Below are 21,780 nucleotides of genomic sequence, written 5' to 3' on the forward strand. Positions count from 1 at the left end.
TCCCAGCACTTTGGGAGGCTGAGGCAGGAGGATCACTTTAAGTCAGGAGTTCAAGACCAGCCTAGGCAACATAGGACAACCCTGTTCCTACAAAAAATTTTTAAAAATTAGCCAAGTGTAGTAGTACATGTCTGTAGTCCCAGCTACTCGGGAGGCCGTGGCAGGAGGATCACTTAAACCCAGGAGTTTAAGTATGCAGTGAGTAGTGAGTCGTGATTATGCCACTGCACTCTAGCTTGAGCAACAGAAAAAGATCCTATCTTAACAAAACTCTCCAGCACTTTAGGAACCCAAGGCAGGAAGACTGCCTGATGCCAGGAGTCCGAGACCAGCGTGGGCAACAAAGTGAGATGCTATCTCTACAAAATATTTCAAAAATCAGTCGGGTGTGGCACATGCCTGCGGTCCCAGGTACTCAGGAGGCTGAGGCAGGGGGATAACTTGAGCCCAGGAGCTCAAGGCTGCAGCGAGCTATGATAACACCACTGCACTCCAGTCTAGGCGACAGAGTGAGACCCCACCTCTAAAAAAAAAAAAAACAACAGCCACATCAAAAACTTTTAATGAAAAAACAGACTAGGGCCAGGTACAATGACTCATGCCTGCAATGCCAGCACTGTGCAAGGTCAAGATGGGAGGAGAGCTTGAGGTCAAGAGATCGAGACTAGACTAGACAATAACGCAAGACCCTGTCTCTCAAAATTAGCTTGGCGTGGTGGCACAGACCTATAGTCCAGTTACTTGGGAAGCTGAGGCAGGAGGATGGCTTGATCCCAGGAGTTTGAGGCAACAGCGAGTAATGAGCGTGCCACTGCACTCCAGCCTGGGTGACAGAGCAAGGCTCTATTTCTTAAAAAAAAATTTTTTTTAATAGACTAATTTTGTCAAGACATTTAAATAACATGATCAAGGCCGGGCACACTGGTTCATGCCTGTAATCCCAGCACTTTGGGAGGCCAAGGCGGGTGGATCACCTGAAGTCAGGAGTTCAAGACCAGCCAGACTAACACGGTGAAACCCCAACTCTATTGAAAATACAAAAATCAGCCAGGTGTGGTGGCGGGTGCCTGTAATCCCAGCTACTCAGGAGGCTGAGGCGGGAGAATCACTTGAACCCAGGAGGCAGAGGTTGCAGTAAGCAGAGATCGCACCATTGCACTCCAGCCTGGGCAACAAAAGCAAAACTCCCTCTCAATAAATACATAAATAAATAAATAAGATATTTGGAACCTTGCAGAAAGACATTAATTTTGAACACATAAAAAGTTTACCTTTGCAGCTGGGTGCAGTGGCTCGTGCCTATAATCCCAGCATTTTGGGAGGCTAAAGTGGGTGGATTGCTTGAGCCCAGGAGTTAAAGACCACCCTAGGCAACATGGCGAAATACCATCTCTACAAAAATACAAAAATTCACTGGTGTGGTGGCATGTGTCTGTGGTCCCAGCTACTCAGGGGCCAGGAAAAAGGGGAGGGGACACTGAGGGAGGGGAATCGTTTGAGCCCAGGAGACCAAGGCTGCAGTGAGGATTGAGAGGGCAAGAGGCACACAGGACAATTTATTTAGGTTAGTACTTTGAGAATACAATTACAGATTAATTTCCTTTACTCATATTATGCACAGTCGCCTTTGTGATTATCACTACAAACAGTTTATAAATTTTGTGACCAGCAAGTCAACAGTAAGAGTAAGTCTGGCAAAGACGAATTAGTGGCTTTCAAGTGAAATATGTACCTACTATTAACAGAAGCCAAGCATTTCAGTAATGACTATTTTTCTGTCTTGGGGCAGTACTTTTATTAAGGCAAAAATCATTAGATTAATTCATTAAAGTTAACTTACAAGACAATACTAGCCTAATTCCAATCACTGCAGGTAGGAGAAAGTAACATCACTATAGATATTACATAAATAACATCTGGCTTTTAAAATCAACATATTTGAATTAGCGACATTCTATGTATTACAACTCTTTTTTTTTTTTGGAGACGGAGTCTCACTCTGTCGCTCAGGCAGGAGTTCAGTGGCGCGATCTCGGCTCACTGCAAGCTCCACCTCCCAGGTTCACACCATTCTCCTGCCTCAGCCTCCTGAGTAGCTGGGACTATAGGCACCCGCCACCATGCCCAGCTAATTTTTTTTTTTTCTTATTTGTAGTACAGATGGGGTTTCACCGTGTTAGCCAGGGTAGTCTCGATCTCCTGACCTCATGATCCACCCGCCTCGGCATCCCAAAGAGCTGGGATTACAGGTGTGAGCCACTGCACCCAGCCTATTACAACTCTTAATAACACTATGCCACATTCAATTATTTTTAGTCAACAAAGAACTATAAAGCATCAGGAAAAAGAGTGGTAGAGAACGGAAATCCTCCTCTTGGATTATTTTCATTTTTCCCTTTGAGGCTCAACAAGGGGGACTGCAGTTCTCCAAGTCAAGAAGCTGCATGGCACTTCTTTCAAATCTATTCCCAAGTTTTTTTTCATGAGAAAATGATACCAAGCTGGTAATACCTCTTATTTTGTATACTGTATCCCTTCCCTAATACAAGTCTTTCTTATGTCAGTTTATTAGGGGCCTTTAACATTGTGTTGAAACATTTCATAATCTGCGTCCTGCTTGAAAATATATCCTTGAAACCCTCTTTCAATTTGGTCCAGATTCTTCTATCTGGCAAAGTTTTTTAGTTCTTTTTTTGAGACAGAATCTTGCTCTGTCGCCCAGGCTGGAGTGCAGTGGCACGATCTTGACTCACTGCAATGTACACCCACCAGGTTCAACCTATTCTCCTGCCTCAGCCTCCTGAGTAGCTGGGACTACAGGCACGTGCCACCATGCCCGGCTAATATTTTTTTGTATTTTTAGTAGACACGAGGTTTCACCAAGTGAGCCAGGCTGGTGTCAGACTCCTGACCTCAAGTGATCCACCCATCTTGGCCTCCCAAAGTGTTGATATTACAGGCATGAGCCACCGCACCTGGCCACATACCCTGTTTCATAGGGGAGCAGAAAGATAGGGAATGTAGATAATTCTTTAGCGCAAAAGTAAATCATCAGAATAAACGGACCAGGAAGTGGGCGCAGGGAGGTGAGAGAGCAACATTAAAGGAAGATAAGAAACAGAGCTGCACAGGAACAAAGACTGTCTTATGATACGGATAAAGTCACCTAGGTAATATCTTAAAGCTGCCCTCAGAAGCGCAGGTGAAGTCTAAGCTGGGATTGACGGACCTTTCCAGATTATTTGATGAGATCCCTAAGGAGGGGATTTAAGTCAACTGCATTTCTTTTGGAAAGATGCTTTCTTGGTCACATGAGGAAATTCTAGAAAGTCCCTCTCTACTGATGGGGGAGGTGGGCATGGAGGGCTGTGAAAGGAAACAAGGTTAGAGGTACCCTGATTCTGAGGTAGCTTCTAAGGCCTCTCAGCATGTCAAAGTGCCAGTCTTTGGGATATCACTTTCTGAGGCAACATTCCCCTGTCTGAAACTTCCCTAGAAGTTTCAGTTAAAAGCTGAGTTGGTGGTTGTACAGGAAAAAATCAATAGCTAGGCGCCAAAGGATTCCATTAAACCAGTCACTCATTTCTGGGAATAGGCCAGTCCAATTAAATAACTGTGCCTCATTTCAGGAGCTGGTGTTGCAGATGGGCTCTCAAAGTTAGACCTCTAGTTCCTTTTAAACAGATTACATGGGGAATCAGTTTGCTGAAAAATTTAAGTCTCTAGATTCAGTTATTTTAGAATAAAGAAAAGCATACTTCTTTCTAGGGACAATCTACCTAATTAGTAAGTAAAACAAGCATACAACATTTGATGCTGAATTTTTTTTTGAGACGGACTCTAACTCTGTCACCCAGGCTGGAGTGCAGTGGCACGTTCTCGGCTTACTGCAACCTACGCCTCCCGGGTTCAAGCGATTCTCCTGCCTCAGCCTCCCGGGTAGCTGGGATTATAAGCACGTGCCACCACACCCGGATAAGGTTTTATATTTTTAGTAGAGACAGGGTTTCACTGTGTTAGCCAGGATGGTCTCGATCTCCTGACCTTGTGATCCACCTGCCTCGGCCTCCCAAAGTGCTGGGATTACAGGTGTGAGCCAGCGTACCTGGCAATGCTGAATTTTTTTTTTTTTTTTTTGAGACGGAGTCTTGCTCTGTCGCCCAGGCTGGAGTGCAGTGGCCGGATCTCAGCTCACTGCAAGCTCCGCCTCCCGGGTTCACACCATTCTCCTGCCTCAGCCTCCCGAGTAGCTGGGACTACAGGCGCCCACCACCGCGCCCGGCTAGTTTTTTGTATTTTTTAGTAGAGACGGGGTTTCACCGTGTTAGCCAGGCTGGTCTCAAACTCCTGACCTGGTGATCCGCCCGTCTCGGCCTCCCAAAGTGCTGGGATTACAGGCTTGAGCCACCGCGCCCGGCTGAATATTTTTTTAAATGCCATTCAGAGGCCAGACATGGTGGCTCATGTCTTTAACCCTAGTGGTTTGGGATGCTGAGGCTGGAGGATGGCTTGAGGCCGGAGGACGGCTTGAGGCCAGGAGTTCGAAACTGGTCTGGGCAACATAGTGGTATCCTACCTCTAGAAAAAACATTTTTTAATTAGCCAGGTGTGGAGGCATGTGCTTGCAGTCCTAGCTACTTGGGAGACTGAGATGGCAGGATCCTGCGTCCAGGAGCTCTAGGTACAGTGAGCTATGATCATGCCAGCGTGGGCAAAAGAGGCAGACTCTGTCTTAAAAAAAAAAAAAAAAAGAGCCAATCAGTACTGAAGATAAAAAGATGAAAACACTTACTCAGAAACACGAAGAATATTCTCTTTCCCTTCTTCAATGGAAATGCTGACATCGTCTTTCACATGTTCTACTGCCAGCAAAGCTCCTATAAATAATATGAAAAGATTTTTTATCTTTAAAAGCAATGCAGTATTTATAACTTGAATCATAAAGCAATCAGGATGAGTCAACAAACCAATATTAAGTCCTGTAAGGACTTTCTCAGTAGTCTGTAGACAGAAAGTATAGTCTTTTGTCTCAGAGCAGCAACAAATCAGAATCCAGAATCCATTCACTAGCATATCCAACTGGTTTTGAATTTGTTCAGCTTTCAGTTAGAGACACTGAAATTAATCTGCTCCTCCCTTCAGAGACAAAAAGAAATTAATATAGTGCCAGCTGCGCATGGTGGCTCATGCCTGTAATCCCAGAACTTCGGGAGGCCGAGACAGGCGGATCACCTGAGTTTGGGAGTTCAAGACCAGCCTGACCAACATGGAGAAACCCCGTCTCTACTAAAAACAGAAAATTAGCCAGGCATGGTGGTGCATGCCTGTAATCCCAGCTACTCGGGAGGCTGAGGCAGGAGAATCACTTGAACTCAGGAGGCAGAGGTTGTGGTGAGCCGAGACTGAGCCATTGCACTCCAGCCTGGGTGACAAGAGTGAAACTGCGTCTCAAAAAAAATAAATAAATAAAATAAAAAATAGCATTGTGCCTTATATAAAAGCTTTTGTTAATATGTTGACCTTGGATTTTTAAAAAACTAAAAAAGAAAAGAAAAAAAAAGCTATCATTAATAGTATTTGAGTGACTATTATGTCGTAGTCACTATGCTAAATGCTTTACAGTTATAATTTTTCATCTTTGGGGTAACCTGTAGAGTTAGATTAGAAGGACATGGTATCTCACGCCTATAATCCTAGCACTTTGCGAGGCTGAGGTGGGAGGACTGCCTGAACCTACAAGTTCAAGACCAGCCTGGGCAACATAGTAAGACCCTGTCTCTACAAAAAAATACAAAAATGACCTGGGCATGGTGGTACATGCCTGTGGTCCCAGCTACCCAAGGGGCTGAGGTGGGAGGGCTGCCTGAGCCTGGGAAGTCATGGCTGCAGTGAGCCGTGATTGCACCACTGCGTTCCTGCCTGAATGACACAGCGAAACTGTCTCAAAAAAAAAAAAAAAAAGAGTGAGATACTTTCATCCCCATTTTACAGAACAGGAAATAAGGCTTAAAGGAGTTAAATAACTAGCCTAATGTCCCTGACAAAATATATGGTAGTTAGGATCTGAATGCAAGTCTAACGCAGTCCACAGTTCAAACTCTAAAACAGTGTAATATGGCCTCTTGACACTTAATTGATTCATTAATTCTCTGTCCCTTAATTTGGTTAAGATGGACAGGCTGGGCATGGTGGCTCACGCCTATAATCCCAGCACTTTGGGAGGCCGAGGTGGGCGGATCACCTGAGGTCGGGAGTTTGAGACCAGCCTGACCAACATGGAAAAACCCCATCTCTACTAAAATTATAAAATTAGCTGGGCGTGGTGGCACACGCCTGTAATCCCAGCTACTCAGGAGGCTGAGGCAGGAGAATCACTTGAATCCGGGAGGCAGAGATTGTGGTGAGCCAAGATTGCGCCATTGCACTCCAGTCTGGGCAACAAGAGTGAAATTCCATCTTAAAAAAAAAAAAAAAAAAAAAAGATGGACAACTAGCACCCAGATACTGATTTATGAACACCATGCTCCAGTGGAAACAGGGTTGTGGCAAGGAAAGTACAAAATAAACCTGAAAAATCTTACTGTGTTAGAAAGCAAAGGAGTACTCAAAGACAGAGAAGAGATACGTTGAACGGACACAGAGTCTGCCAGGTGGCTCAGGCCCATAATCCCAGCACTTTGGGAGGTCAAGGTGGGAGGATTACCTGAGATCAGGAGTTTGAGACCAGTCTGGCTAACATGGTGAAACCCCGTCTCTACTAAAACTGCAAAAATTAGCTGGGTGTGGTGGCACATGCCTGTAATCCCAGCTACTCAGGAGGCTGAGGCAGGAGGACCACTTGAACCCAGGAGGCAGAGGTTGCAGTGAGCCAAGATCATGCCACTGCACTCCAGCATAGGCAGCAGAGTAAGACTCTGTCCCCCCGCAAAAAAAAAAAAAAAAAAAAAAAAAAAAAAAAAAGGCCAAGCACAGTGGCTCATACCTGTAATCGCAACACTTTGGGAGACTGAGGCAGGTGGATTGCCTGAGCTCAGGAGTTCGAGACCAGTCTGGACAACAAATTAGCCAGGCATGATGGCATGTGCCTATAGTCCCAGCTACTTAGGAGACTGAGGCAGGAGAATTGCTTGAACCTGGGAGGCGGACGTTGCAGTAAACCGAGATCGTGTCACTGCACTCCAGCCTGAGCAACAAGAATAAAACTCCATCTCCCAAAAAAAAAAAAAAAAAAAGGACATAGAGTCCAGGTTGGAGTGGCTTCCACTGGCAAATCAGGGTACTGACCATCAAAATAAAGGAGATCAATTTTAGCACACCTACACAATGAAATTTTATGCAGCAAATAAAAAAGTGAACTACTGGCCGGGCAATGGTGGCTCACACCTGTAATCCCAGCACTTTGGGAGGCCGAGGTGGGTGGATCATGAGGTCAAGAGATCGAGACCACCTGGCCAACAGGGTGAAACCCCATCTCTACTAAAAGTACAAAAAATTAACTGGGCATGATGGCGGGCGCCTGTAGTCCCAGCTACTCGGGAGGTTGAGGCAGGAGGATTGCATGAATCTGGGAGATAGAGGTTGCAGTGAGCCAAGATCGCACCATTGCACTCCAGCCTGGTGACAGGGCAAGACTCCATCTCAAAAACCAAAAAAAAACAAAACAACAAAAGTACACTACTGTCACAGACAAAAAGATATATGAATTTCAGAAGTATTATCCTAGACATATATGAGAATATAAGAATATATATGATATGATTCAATGTATATGAAATTATAAAAAAAAGCAAAACAAGAGTGACAAAAAGATGAGTGGCTACAAGGTGCCAGCGATAGGGAAAGGAATGACTGCAAAGGGGCATGAGAGAACTTTCTGAAGTAATGATGACTGTGGTGTAGATTACACACTGTATACATTTGTCAATCACTTAAAATTGGTAAACTTAATTGTATACAAGTTATAATTCAATAAAACTAATTTTTAAAAATAAAATAATTTTAAATAGAAAATAATACAAATTGTAACTTCTTGAGTATATTTTGCTATGACTTTTTTTTTTAATGGGAAAAAGAGAAAGCTCTCCTCACAGAAAAATGCCAACTAATACATATAGAAGGAATGGTAGAATTGGAAAGTCACCATTTTGCAAACATCATAAAATCATAAAAATCAAGTTAGGTAGGAAGCATCATGGGATACTGAAACTAGTGGGTGAAGGTCAGATGCAAAGAGGAACATTTACATGATTCCAACGCATCTGCCCATTAAAATCAAGGTTAGAATCATTAGTAATGGGAAAATTAAATTCATGCACCAACTGATGGGCTGCAATGAAGAACAAGGAATAACTATGCTATTCCTGCCAAAGACACAGAGCCTGAATCTAGACACCAGGAAATATCAGACAACTTAAACAGGGGATATTCTTCAAGTTAAGTGGCCTGTAATCTTCAGAAAGGTCAAAGCTATGAAAGCCAAGGGAAGACTAGTAAACCATTCCAGACTGAAAGAAACTGGAGAGAGGTGACAACTAGATGCAAACAAAGCATAATACAGGATTTTGATCCCAACACTATGGAGGGTCTCGTTTTAACAAATAGTGATAGAACAAGGATGGGGTCTGTGCATTAGATGGAAGCATTCTACCCAAGTGTACTTCCTGATTTGGGTGCTCGTGTGAGATCATGTGGAGTTTCCAAGTTTGTTGGGGATGTACACGGGAGTTATGCTGAGGTACTGAAGCCTCATATCTACAGTATGCTCTTGGGTGGTACGGGGGGAGAAAGGTCTTTGTTCTAGTCTTGCAGCTTTGTTGTAGGTTTGAAATTAACATTAAATATATAACATGATGAATGCATATAAAATAGGAAAATTCTAGCAATGCAACCTATTTTTTAAAAATGTTTCATCTACTTATATTACTTAAAGATAAAATGTAATTGAATTAAACAACTGGGAATAATTAAATCAAAAATTAAAAAGAAGGGGGAGAAGCAATTAGAAAAATTATATATCTGATAACCGGCATACAGTTCAAAACGACAGACTTAAGAGTTTCATAGAATACTGGCAGAATTCTGAGTTCTGTAATACACTACGGAAACAGGTTCACCTTCAGGGTGATTTTCCAAGTAACGAAAAATGTATCAGGAGGTTGAGGATGGTGGCTCACACCTCTGGTCCTGGCACTTTGGGAGGCCAAGGCGGGCAGACTGCTTGAGGTCAGGAGTTTGAGACCAGCCTGGCCAAGATGGCGAAATGCTGTGTCTACTAAAAAATACAAAAATTAGGCGGGCGTGGTGGTGCGCACCTGTAAGCGCAACTACTCATGTGGCTGAGAACAAGAATCGCTTGATCCTGGGAGGCAGAGGTTGCAATGAGCTCGGTCTCAAAAAAAACAAAAAAAACAAAAAAAAAACAAAAAAACCACACCAGTATCAGGAACTTTAAACTATAGTCTCATTTAACTCTGGCAACCAATCCTATGTGAAAGACATTATTCTCCCTTTCTTAAAAGAAGGAAACTATTGGGAGAAGCTAAATAAGGAACCTGTCAAGGTTTCACAACTAATAAGTGGCAGCCAGGATTGGACTCAGGTCTGCAGGAACAAATGTGTTTGCTCTCAAACATGAGGGCACTCTAGTGCCTTTCCAGCCCAAGAATCAAACCCATTCCTTTTAGAGTTCATTGATTTGTTGTGCGGTTAGTCCATTACTGCAACCAATACGCCAAAACATTATCATCTTTTAAATCTTAAAATGGCTATCAAGTTGTGTTTTTGTTCAACAGCCTTAAAACATCACCAGAGAACATAATGAATAATTTCATCAGCCCCACGGGGCCAGTTGTATATAAAGGTATGGGCTTATTGAACACTATAAAGCACTGTATGTCTATTATCATACATACGCATTAGCAAATATTAGGTCAGGCCGGGTACCGGGGCTCACGCCTGTAATCCTAGTACTTTGGGAGGCCAAGGCAGGATGGTTTGAGCCCAGAAGTTTGACACCAGCTTGGGCAACACAGTGAAACACCATCTTTCCAAAAAAGACACAAACAGAAAATTAGCCAGGCATGGTGGCACGCGCCTGTAGTCCCAGCTACTAAGGAGGCTGAGGTGGGAGGATCACTTGAGCCCGGAAGTTCGAGATTGCAGTGAGCCTTGAAAGCGCCACTGCACTCCAGCCTGGACGACAGAGCAAACCCTGACTCTCAAAAGAAAAAAAAAAATCGTCAAACTACTTAAATTCTTTTGTGTAATTTCCCAAAGTAATGAAAAAGCAGAAATTCTAAGCAATCCACCAACAATAACCTTGGTCATGTCGCAAAAGTCATTCCAAACCGAACTTAAGATGTATCAGTAAGGTGACAGATCCAATGCTTACTCTGAAATATACTACACATCCACAGGGTGCAGTAAAAGCAACCGCATCAGTCTACAGTGTACCTGGGTGTTTTCCCCAATTACCCAACACCTTTAATTAAAAATAAATGCAGCCTCAGTTGAAACCCTAAATGCTAATACGCTCGCCTGGCTTCTTTCTTCTGAACTCGATAAAACGTAAGGAAAATTTGACTCAAGTGAACCGAGGATTTCTTCTGAGAGGACAGGAAAGGAGGTAAGAAAAAGGCTTAGTCGGAGAAAAAATGCTAAAAGAGAAGTGACGATAATTGGATTTTAAGTTTTAAAAACGTTATTTCCACGAGCAACTCTCGGTCTCCGGGGGAAAAAGGGAGAGGTGAGTTGACAGGGAGTTCATCCCTCTGAGAAGAAGATCCGAAGCGGAGTCTCGTGTTGCCTAGCCCGGGCTCACACCGCGCCTCCCTCCAAGCCCGGGAAAAACATCTTCAGGAGCAGATGCACCTGCCGGGGACAGGGGGCGAAGGGAGCAGAGCCTCCTCCACGTACAATTCTGGGGCGTGGGGCAGGTCCAACTTCCCAGATGGTGACCACCACTGCGGAAAGCCGGGGCGCAGCGACCTTCCTCGCCCCGCACCCTCCCTGGCTGATGCAACCCACACAGGTCACTGGCCTCGGTCCCTTACCTAAGGGAGGGTCTCCTGAATTCACGGTCAGACAGAGCGTCGCCATCTCCACCAGTCCGCTGGTCTACCTGTCAGTACGCCCGGCTGGTGCCAGAACCACGCAGAACCCCGCGAAAGCAAGAAGATGCAACGTGTGCGCGTACCCGACGCCGCCGCAGCCTTCGCTCCGCCCCTGCGCCGCAGCTACTGCCGACACCGCGCACGCGGCGGTGCGTCATAGCCGCGCGCCGTCTTCGCCCCCGCCAGCAGGGTCTAGAGCCTGCCACCCCGCCTCTTGGCCGCCAGGGGTAGAATGGCCTGCGTGGCCTTTTGTGCTGCGGTGGGAAAGACGCTGAAGTGGACGGGACTTTACGACACTTCGTAAAGTCAGCAGGTCGTAAAACAGCAGGTTGTAAAACCATCTCTAAGATGGGATAGACGTGAAGCACGAAACAAAAGCATGCACTATCTGTATGTAAACATACAGAAGAAAAGTCCTGGAAGCATACACACGATATGCCATGATTACGTTGGGAATGGAAGAAGTTTTTTCTGTTTTTTTTTTTTTTAATACAGTTCCCCCAGCCTTTTTTTTTCCAAAAGAGGAACGTATTTTCAAGAGATTTGCGTATTGAAAATAATGGTTAAAGGAAATATACTTATAAAAGACTCTTTAAAAATCACTGCAGAGGCCGGGCGCGGCGGCTTACGCCTGTAATCCCATCACTTTGAAAGGCCGGAGGCGAGCGGATCACGAGGTCAGGAGCTCGAGACCAGCCTAACTAACATGGTGAAACTGTAGAGACGGGGGTCTCTACTAAAAGTACAAAAATTAGCCGGCCGTACTGGCGCGTGCCTTTAATCCCAGCTACTTGGTGGGGCTGAGGCAGGTGAATCACTTGAACCCGGCAAGTGGAGGTTGCGGTGAGCTGAGATCGCGCCACTGCACTACAGCCTGGGCAACAGAGTGAGACTCCGTTTCAAAACAAACAAAAAATCACTGCAGCTAGGCACGGTGGCACGCTCCTGTAGTCTCAGCTACTCAGAAGGCTGAGGCAGGATCGCCTGAGCCAAGGAAGATGAGGCTGTAGTGGACTCGCCGTGGACTCGCCTGTGGGTAGCCACTACCCTCCGGCGTGACCGACAGGGGGAGACCCGATCTAAAAAACAAAACAAAACAAACCTACCACGCTGTCCCCAATCACGAAGTCCGCAAGTATTTTTTTTCAGAATCTCATCTGATTCGCCCTTTCAAATCCTTTGTGACGGACGTGCATGCATGAGCTCCAGGAATACTCCAACTTGTATACACACATTCGTGTGTGTGAGCTACACACATATTTCAAGGGCTGGCGTTAAAGTTCGGGGGCCAGGGATCGATTCCAAGAACCATCTCAACCGCATCCTTGCCCACACTTTTTCTTAACCTCCCCAAGACATCCTTGTTTTCAATAGGGAGGGCCCCTTAGATTACATCTCCCATGAGACTTGAATGCTTAAAGCAACTATAAGGAGTTATCTGTATTTGCCCCTGCCCCTGCCCCAGTAAACCACCACCAAAGATGGCTACATTCAGTACAGTACAGTCAGCCTCCAAAGCCAGCAAGAACTGCATCAAAACAAGAACTCTCCCCTCTCCTTCCCTTTCTATCAGAATCTCTAGCGATGGTGATAGGGAAGTGCTGGGAAGGGAACACCGTGGTCCCTTTAAATGATACAGAGGTGGGGAAAGAAAGTGCTGAGTAAACTACCTCTCAAAAAAAAAAAAAAAAAAAAAAAAAGAAAGAAAGTGCTGAGTAGAGGAGGGCGTGGTCCCTGGCTAGGGCTCCACCCCCATGGACCTAGATGAGGACAGACATTTTTTGTTTTCCTGCGCAAATGTTGCATTTCCCAAGAACACCCTGGCCTGCCACGCCCCCATTCTGTGCCTATGAAAACGCAAGACCCTAGCAAGGCAGAAACAGAGGCAGCTGTACATTGAGAGGAGCACATCAGCAGAGGAACACTCAGGCAGCTGGATGTTGAGAGGAACGCACAGATAGGCACCTGCACACCGGCAGGCCACCAACCTGCAGAAGCAGAACACGCGGAGTTTAGCTGGAGTAGTCAGAGGACAGCCCAGGCCGCTGAGCGGCCGACTCCGGGGGAAAAACTTCCCACTCTATCCCCTCATGAATTCCTCTGAGCTACCTCTACTTAGTAAAACCTTGCACTCAGGCTGGGCGCCGTGGCTCATGCCTGTAATCGCAGCACTTTGGGAGGCTGAGGCGGGCGGATCACGAGGTCAGGAGATTGAGACCATCCTGGCTAACATGGTGAAACCCCTTCTCTACTAAAAATACAAAAAATTAGCCGGGCGTGGTGGCGGGCGCCTGTAGTCCCAGCTACCCGGGAGGCTGAGGCAGGAGAATCTCTTTAACCCGGGAGGTGGACGTTGCAGTGAGCCGAGATCGCGCCACTGCACTCCAACCTGGACAACAGAACAAGAGCCCATCTCAAAAATAAATAAATTAATTAATTAATTTAATTTAATTTTTTTAAAAAATTTTAAAAATGATAAAACCTTGCACTCATTCTCCAAGTCCAAGTGTGATCCAATTCTTCCGGTATATCAAGGCAAGATCCCGGGATACAGAAAGCCCTCTGACAAGGTAGAGGGTCTAATTTAGCTGGTTAACACAAGCTGCAGACGGCAAAACTAAAAGAGCACCTTGTAACACATGCCCTCTGGGGCTTCAGGAGCTGTAAACATTCACGCCTAGACGCTACTGTGGGGTTGGAGCCCCACAACCTACCCATCTGTATGCTCCCCTCTAGGTTTGAGCAGCCGGGCACTGAAGAAGCAAGCCACACACCCACCCCTGGGAGGGGGACAAGGGAACTTTTCCTGGTTCAATGGGATCCATAATCAAATTTAATCAAGTTCTGAAAGTGATTAAATGCACACCAAATGGTGGCTCTCTGCCTCCTTTCCTGGAAATTGATTTCTCTTTTCACACCTTGCTAGCTCTTGTAAACCAAATATAAAATTCAAAGGCCCCCAACCATCTGAATAGACTTCCTCCTCGGCCAGGGCACTCTAAAATTTAACCTGAAAAACTGATTCAGGGCATTTAGGGAGGTGGGTGTTGGACATGCCTCATTATGCCTCTCCAGCATTAACATCAACACAGACCTTAAGTCTGATAAGAAACATTTACAGTCTATTTTCTCTGTAGCCGGCTACCTAGAGGCTTCATCTGCGTGATAAAACTTTGGTCTCCACAACCCATCACAACCCAGATATTCCTTTCTATTGAAAAATCTTTCAGCCAACTGCCAATTAGAAAAATTTTAAATCAGCCCAGTCGCAGTGGCCCACACCTGTAATCCCAGCACTTTGGGAGGCCAAGGCCGGGGGATCACCTGAGGTCGGAAGTTTGAGATCAGCCTGATCAACATGGAGAAACCCTGTCTCTACTAAAAATACAAAATTAGCTGGGCAGGGTGGCACATGCCTGTAAGTCCAGCTACTCAGGAGGCTGAAGCAGGAGAATCACTTGAACCCGGGAGGCGAAGGTCATGGTGAGCGGAGATCACGCCACTGCACTCCAGCTTGGGCAACAAGAGTGAAACTCCATCTCAAAAAAAAAAAGAAAAAAAGAAAAATTTTAAATCTACTTATAACTTGGAATCCCCTGCTTCAAGTTGTCCTGCCTTTCTGGACCTAGCCAATGTATATCTTAAATGGATTTGACTGATGTCTCATGTCTCCCTAAAATGTATAAAACCAAGCTACACCCTGACTACCTTGGGCACATGTTCTCAGGATCTCCTGAGGGCTGTGTCAGGAGCTATGGTCATTCATATTTGGCTCAGAATAAATCTCTTCAAATATTTTACAGAGTTTGATTTTTTTTTCTTTTTTTTTTGAGATGGAGTTTTGCTCTTGTTGCCCAGGCTGGAGTGAAATGGTGCAATCTTGGCTCACCACAACCTCCGCCTCCTGGGTTCAAGCGATTCTCCTGCCTCAGCCTCCCAAGTAGCTGGGATTACAGGCATGCGCCACCATGCCCAGGCTAATTTTGTATTTTTAGTAGAGACATGGTTTCTCCATGTTGGTCAGGCTGGTCTCAGACTCCTGACGTCAGGTGATCCTCCCACCTCGGCCTCCCAAAGTGCTGGGATTACAGGTGTCAGCCACCGTGCCCAGCCCAGAGTTTGATTTTTTTCGTTGACGCTCTCAAGATTCTTGTTTGTTGAAAACATGTCTTAGACATCTTCCATTCTTAACAGTGCCTAGCAAATTCTGGAGGTTCTTCCTACTCTATCACAATGGGTATCTGGGAAAGGCCACAAGCAATAGATTGCATGTATATAGGGGGCAAGAAAGGGAAGTAAAACAAAATTTATTTTGGAAAAATGGAATTAAACATTATGAAACAATGAAAATAAACGTGCATCATCTTTGGCTTAGAAAATTTAGATTTTTTTAACTGTGTTAATTCTTAGAAAAAAAAATTAAATGTTGAATGTTTATATTTGTTGTTTGATTTTTGCTGAGCAAAGGTGATGAAGCCAGAACTGTAGGCCAAGACTTAAAGAGCTGTCCTGCTGGAAAGCACTTCCACAGTGCCTGGAGACTGCTTAATAGTAAGACTTTGTGTGTTTTTGTCTATTAGTGATTCACTAACTACCTAGAATAATAGGTTTTATTTATTTTATTTTGGGGCAAATACAGGAATCTTGGCTTGCTCTTCTAGATGCTAATTTTGAAGTATATTAGGAAGCCAGGTACATAAGAGACATGCAAAATTGAAGACAGAAAGTTACCTGGGATCTTACCCAGTTTTTTTGTTTGTTGTTTGTTTGTTTGTTCCAACAGTGTGTCTTGCTCTGTTACCCAGGCTGAAGTGCAGGGGCATGATCACAGCTTACTACAACCTTGACTTCCTGGGCTCAAGTGAGCCTCCCATCTTAGCCTCCCGAATAGGTGGGACAACAGGTGTGTGCCACCATGCTTGGCTAATTTTTGTATTTTTGGTAGAAATGGGTTTTCATCATGTTACCCAGGCTGGTCTCAAATTCCTGAGCTCAAGCAATTAGCCTGCCCAGGCCTCCCAAAGTGCTTGGGTTACAGGCATGAGCCACCATGCCCAGCCCTTACCAAGTTTAAAATGTATTTATTTACTTATATTTTCTTTTTTTGTTGTTTACTTATATATTTATCTTGTTGAATGGAATTATAAGATTGAGTGAATTTCTTAATTTTGATTTATAATTTGATTGCACTGTTGTCCAACAGACTGTTATGATTTCAGTTCTTTTGCATTTGCTGAGGAGTATTTTGTTTCCGATTATGTGAAAGATTTTGGAGTAAGTGCCACGTGTTGATGGGAAGAATGTATATGCCATTGTTTTATGTTCAAGAGTTCTGTAGATATCTACCAGGTCCATATGATCCAGTGCTGAGTTCAGGTCCTAAATATCTTTGTTAATTTTCTGTCTTGCTGCTCTAATATTGTCAGAGGGGTGTTAAAATCTCCCACTTCTATTGTGCGGTAGTCTAAGTCTCTTTGAAGGTCTCTAAGAACTTGTTTTATGAATCTGGGTGCTCCTGTGTTGACTGCATATCTGTTTAGGAGAGTTAGCTCTTCTTGTTGAATTGAACCCTTCATTTACCATTATATAATGCCCTTCTTTGTCTTTTTTGATCTTTGTTGGTTTAAAGTCTATTTTGTCAGAAATTAGGATTGCAACCCCTGCCTTTTTCTTTTTTCCATTTGCTTGGCAGATTTTCCTTCATCCCCTTACTTTGAGCCTATGTGTGTCATTTCATGTGAGATGGGTCTCTTAAGACAGCATACCAGTGGGTCTTGATTTTTAGCAAGCTTGCCACTCTGTGTCTTTTAATTGGACCATTTAGTCCATTTACATTAAGGTTAGTATTGTTATGTGTGGATTTGATCCTGTCATCATGATGTTAGCTATTTATTTTGCAGACTTGTTTATGTGATTGCCTTATACTGTCATTGGTCTGTGTACTACTTCAGTGTGTTTTGTAGTGGCTGGTAATCATCTTTCCATTATTTATTTAGTGCTTCCTTCAGGAGCTCTTATAAGGCAGGTCTCGTGGTAACAAATTCCCTCAGCATTTGCTTGTCTGGAAAGGATCTTATTTCTCCTTCACTTATGAAACTTAATTTGGCCAGATATAAAATTCTGAGTTAGAATTTCTTTTCTTTAAGAATGTTGAGGCCAGGTGCAGTGACTCATGCCTGTAATCCCAGAACTTTGGGAGGCTGAGACAGGTGAATCGCCTGAGGTTGGGAGCTCAAGACCAGCCTGACCAACCTGGAGAAACACCATCTCTACTAAAAATACAAAATTAGCTGGGTATGGTGGCACATGCCTGTAATCCCAGCTACGCAGGAGGCTGAGGTAGGAGAATCACTTGCACCTGGGAGGCAGAGGTTGCGATGAGCTGAGATTGTGCCATTGTACTCCAGCCTGGGCAACAAGAGTGGAACTCTGTCTCAAAAAAATAAAAAATAAAAAGAATGTTGAATCTTGGCCCCCAGTCTCTTCTGGCTTGTAGGGTTTCCACTGTGAGGTCCACTGTTAGTCTGATGGGCCATGTTGCACAGGCTTTCTTGAACTCCCTGGGCTCAAGCAAATTGCCCACGTTGGCCTCCCAAAGTATTGAGATTACAGGTATGAGGCATTGTGCCCGGCCATTATTATGAAGTTTCAGAAAGGTTCCAACACAGTTTCCTCTGCATCACAGACAGGCGCTAACTAAATATTGTTGAGTAATCAAATCCTATATAATATAGAGGAGGAAGCTGAGAAACCCTAGGATTTAAAAACAAAATTCTTTTCATAAATACTGTATCTTACCACATAATGCACTAGGGATACAGAGAATCCTGTAATCATTTACTCAACAAATGGATAATCAAATAATCCGGTTTTGAACACCTTCAGTGACTGAAACTTAATATTGCCCAAGACAGCCCCTCTGTTCTAAACTATTATTATTATTAGATACACCTATGCTTTTCTATACCTCTATTTTCTATCCTCTAAGGCTACACAGAACAGGCCTAAGATCCTCCATGACAATCTTTCATATATTTCAGGCCATCGTGATGTCTTCCATGTCTTTGCTATCTAGGCCAGATGTCTCCAGCCCTTTTAGCAGTCCTTCAAATGATACTTTTAATCTATTCCAGCTGCCCTCTTCCAAACATACTCACGTTCATCAGTGTGTCTTTTAAAATGTAATACTCAGAACTCAACAAAATGTTCTGGGTGTGGTGTGATCAGGGCAAAGTAGAGGAGGAAGTATTGTCACTTTTATTCTGCCCATTACAATTCTGTCAACACACACTACATTAGCTTTTTACAGCCACTTTACACTGTTGACTCCTATTAAAATTTTAATAAACTAAAATTCCCATTCTCTAATGAGCTAATGTAAGACACTGCATGTGTTAACTTACCTTGGGTTGATCCATGGTAATTTGATAAAACTTTCTTATCTTAAATATGCTTGCTAGATTTTAATGCTTGAGATCTTTTTAGTTCTATCTCTATTATTCAGTACATCTCCCATTTTCAAAGCAATATGAAAGGCTCTGAAGACTGTAAAAGTAGAGCATTCCAAGTCACCAATAATTGGTTGAGTCTGTAAATGCATTAGGAGTTCAGAAGAGAGAGATCATTCAGTGGGGAGGTCAGAGATTAGTCCTAGGAAGTAATGATAATCTTCCCATTTGTTTGAAGTTTTACTGTTTTATTACTCTTCACAGTCCCAGATACATATCATTGACGATTTTGAGAAGCATGGAATCATCAAGGAAATGGGTATAAAAACGACCAAAAAGGATGTACTGTAGTACACCAATAGAATCCTACTTTCAGGATAGCAGGAGTTATAGCACAAAGTCTTAGGTCTTAGAGTTACCATCTTGTTGGATGTTTTTACTAGTTCTAATCATTTTTTAGTTATGTTGGATTTTCTAGGTAAATATCATTTTCTTCCTGTCCAAAATTTACATGACCTATATCTTATCTCTTTCATTGACTAGAACTTCTACAATAATGTTAAATGGGAGCAATAATAATGTTGAATAAGAGCGTATTTGTTTTGTTCTTGTCTTTTGTGGAAATGCTGCTAATGTTGCATTATCAAGAATAGTGTCTGTAAGCCGGGTGCGATGGCTCACGCCTGTAATCCCAGCACTTAGGAGGCTGAGGTGGGCAGATCACTTGAGGTCCGGAGTTTGAGACTAGCCTGGCGAACGTGGTGAAACTGCGTCATTTTACTAAAAATATAAAATTAGCCTGGAGTAGTGGTGCGTGCCTGTAGTCCCAGCTATTCAGCAGTCTGAGGCAGGAGAACCACTGGAACTCAGGAGGCAGAGGTTGCAGTGAGCCTAGATGGCACCATTGCACTCCAGCCTGGGCAATAAGAGCAAAATTCGGTCTCAAAAAAAAAAAAAAAAAAAGTGTCTGCTAGGTTGGCTGCAATGGCTTATGCCAGTAATGTCAACACTTTGGCAGGTCCAGGTGGTAGGATCACCTGAGACCAAGAGTTTGAAGATACAGTGAGCTACGATCATGCCACTGCGCTATAGACTGGGTGACACAGCAACACCCTTTTTCTGAAAATAAAAATAAAGAATAGTGTTTGCCGCTGGTTTCTTATATATTTTTAGGTTAACAGGATTCTTTTTTTTTTTTTTCTTTTTGAGACAGATTTCTGCTCTTGTCTCCCAGGCTGGAGTGCGATGGCGTGAGCTTGGCTCACTGTAACCTCCGACTCCTGGGTTCAAGTGATTCTCCTGCCTCAGCCTCCAAAGTAGCTGGGATTACAGGCACTCGCCACCACGCCCAGCTAATTTTTGTATTTTTAGCAGAGATGGGGTTTCATCATGTTTGCCAGGCTTATCTTGAACTCCTGACCTCAGGTGATCTGCCCGCCTCAGCTTTCCAAAGTGCTGGGATTACAGGCCTGAGCCACTGTACCCAGCCCTGGATTCTTTTTAAAATCAAGAATGGGTATTGGATTTTCACTTATTATTGTGTACATAAACAGGAGATACAGAGATGAAAGGCAAAGTCCCTGTCCTCAAGAAGCTTTTTTTTTTTTTTTTTTTTTTGAGACAAAGTGTCACTTTGTTGCCCACGCTAGGGTGCACTGGCATGATCTCGGCTCACTGCACCCTTCACTTCTCTGGTTTAAGCGATTCTCCTGCCTTAGCCTCCTGAGTAGCTGGGATTACAGGTGTGTGCCACCATGCCTGGCTAATTTTTGTATTTTTAGTAGAGACAAGATTTCACCATGTTGCCCAGGTTGGTCTCGAACTCCCAACCTCAGGTGATCCACCTGCCTCAGCCTCCCAAGGTGCTGGGATTCTGTGCTGGGATTACAGGCGTGAGCCACTGCACCTGAAATTTTTTTTTTTTTTTTTTTCAGACAGAGCAGGCTGTAGTTCAGTGGCATGATTATAGCTCACTGCAGTCTCAATCTACTGGGCTGAAGCGATCTTCCCACCTCAGCCCTCCAAGTAGCTAGAACTACAGGCATGCGCACCATGCCTAGCTAATTTTTTTATTTTTTGTAGGTATGGGGTCTCACTATGTTGCCCAGGTTGGTCTTGAACTCCTGGACTCAAGTGATATTCCTGCCTCGACCTTTCAAAGTAGTGGGATTACAGGTATGAGCCACTGTGCCTGACCAAGAAGCCTACAGACTTTGGTAGGCCGAGGTGGGTGGATCAACTGAGGTTGGGAGTTGGAGACCAGCCTGGCCAACATGGTAAAATCCTGTTTCTACTAAAAGTAGGAAAATTAGCCTGGCAGGCATGGTGGCACACACCTGTAATTCCAGATACTGGGGAGGCTGAGGCAGGAGAATCGCTTGAACTCAGGAGGTGGAGGTTGCAGTGAGCTGAGATTGCGCCACTGCACTCCAGCCTGGGCAACAGAGCAAGAATGTGTCTAAAAAACAAAACAAAACAAAAACATAAGGTAAATAAAAATCGCTACACAGTGAGATATATGTAGCAATAGAAATATGTTCATATTAAAAACATTTTGGGGTCGGGGGCACGGTGACTCACACCTGTAATCCCAGCACTTTGGGAGCCCAAAGCGGGTGGATCACTTGAGGTCTGGAGTTTGAGACCAGCCTGATTAATATGGTGAAACCCCATCTCTACAAAAAATACAAAAATTAGCTGGGCTGGGTGGCACAAGCCTGTAATCCCAGCTACTCTGAAGGCTGAGCCAGGAGAATTGCTTGAGCCCAGGAGGCAGAGGTTGCAGTGAGCCGATATTGCATCACTGCACTCCTGCCTGGACAACAGACTGAGATGTGAGACTCTGTCTTAAAAAAAAAAAAAAAAAGAAATGAGAATAAACATAATAAAGTTTGCAGAAAGTACAGATAGCTCAGATGGAAGATGATTATCCGTATTGAGTGAAGAAGGAAAGACAAAATGGTAAAGGAAAGCTTTGGCTAAAAGATGGCATATTTGACTGGGCACAGTAATATACCTGTAATCCTGTATGCCTGTAATTATACCTGTAATCCTAGCACTGTGGGAAGCTGAGGTGGGAGGATCAGTTGAGGCCAGAAGTTTGAGATCAGCCTAGGTAATAAAGCAAGGCCCTGTTCCCACAAAGAAAAAAAAATTAGTTGGGTGTGTTGGTTTATGCCTGTAGTCCCAGCTATGTGGGAGGTTGAGGCAGGAGGGTCACT

General features: G+C 44.1%; 1 protein-coding gene across 2 annotated transcripts in view; it reads right to left on the minus strand.

Moving 5' to 3' along the window:
- Nucleotides 1-11,239, minus strand: part of EPRS1 (glutamyl-prolyl-tRNA synthetase 1) — an 83,753-nt gene extending 72,514 nt beyond the window's left edge. Inside the window, exons 1-2 of one of the 2 annotated variants that reach the window (XM_015116038.3) lie at nt 11,052-11,239; nt 4,793-4,877 (exon numbers count right to left, since the gene is read on the minus strand). In XM_015116038.3, the coding sequence (XP_014971524.2) occupies nt 4,793-4,877; nt 11,052-11,097 (131 nt within the window). In that variant the 5' untranslated portion in view covers nt 11,098-11,239. The remainder of the gene's footprint in view (nt 1-4,792; nt 4,878-11,051) is intronic. The other variant, XM_077937689.1, reaches the window with a different exon arrangement.
- Nucleotides 11,240-21,780: the final 10,541 nt, after the last annotated feature.

Source organism: Macaca mulatta, chromosome 1 (assembly GCF_049350105.2).
Source record: "Macaca mulatta isolate MMU2019108-1 chromosome 1, T2T-MMU8v2.0, whole genome shotgun sequence".
In the NCBI taxonomy this organism is placed as follows: domain Eukaryota; kingdom Metazoa; phylum Chordata; class Mammalia; order Primates; family Cercopithecidae; genus Macaca; species Macaca mulatta.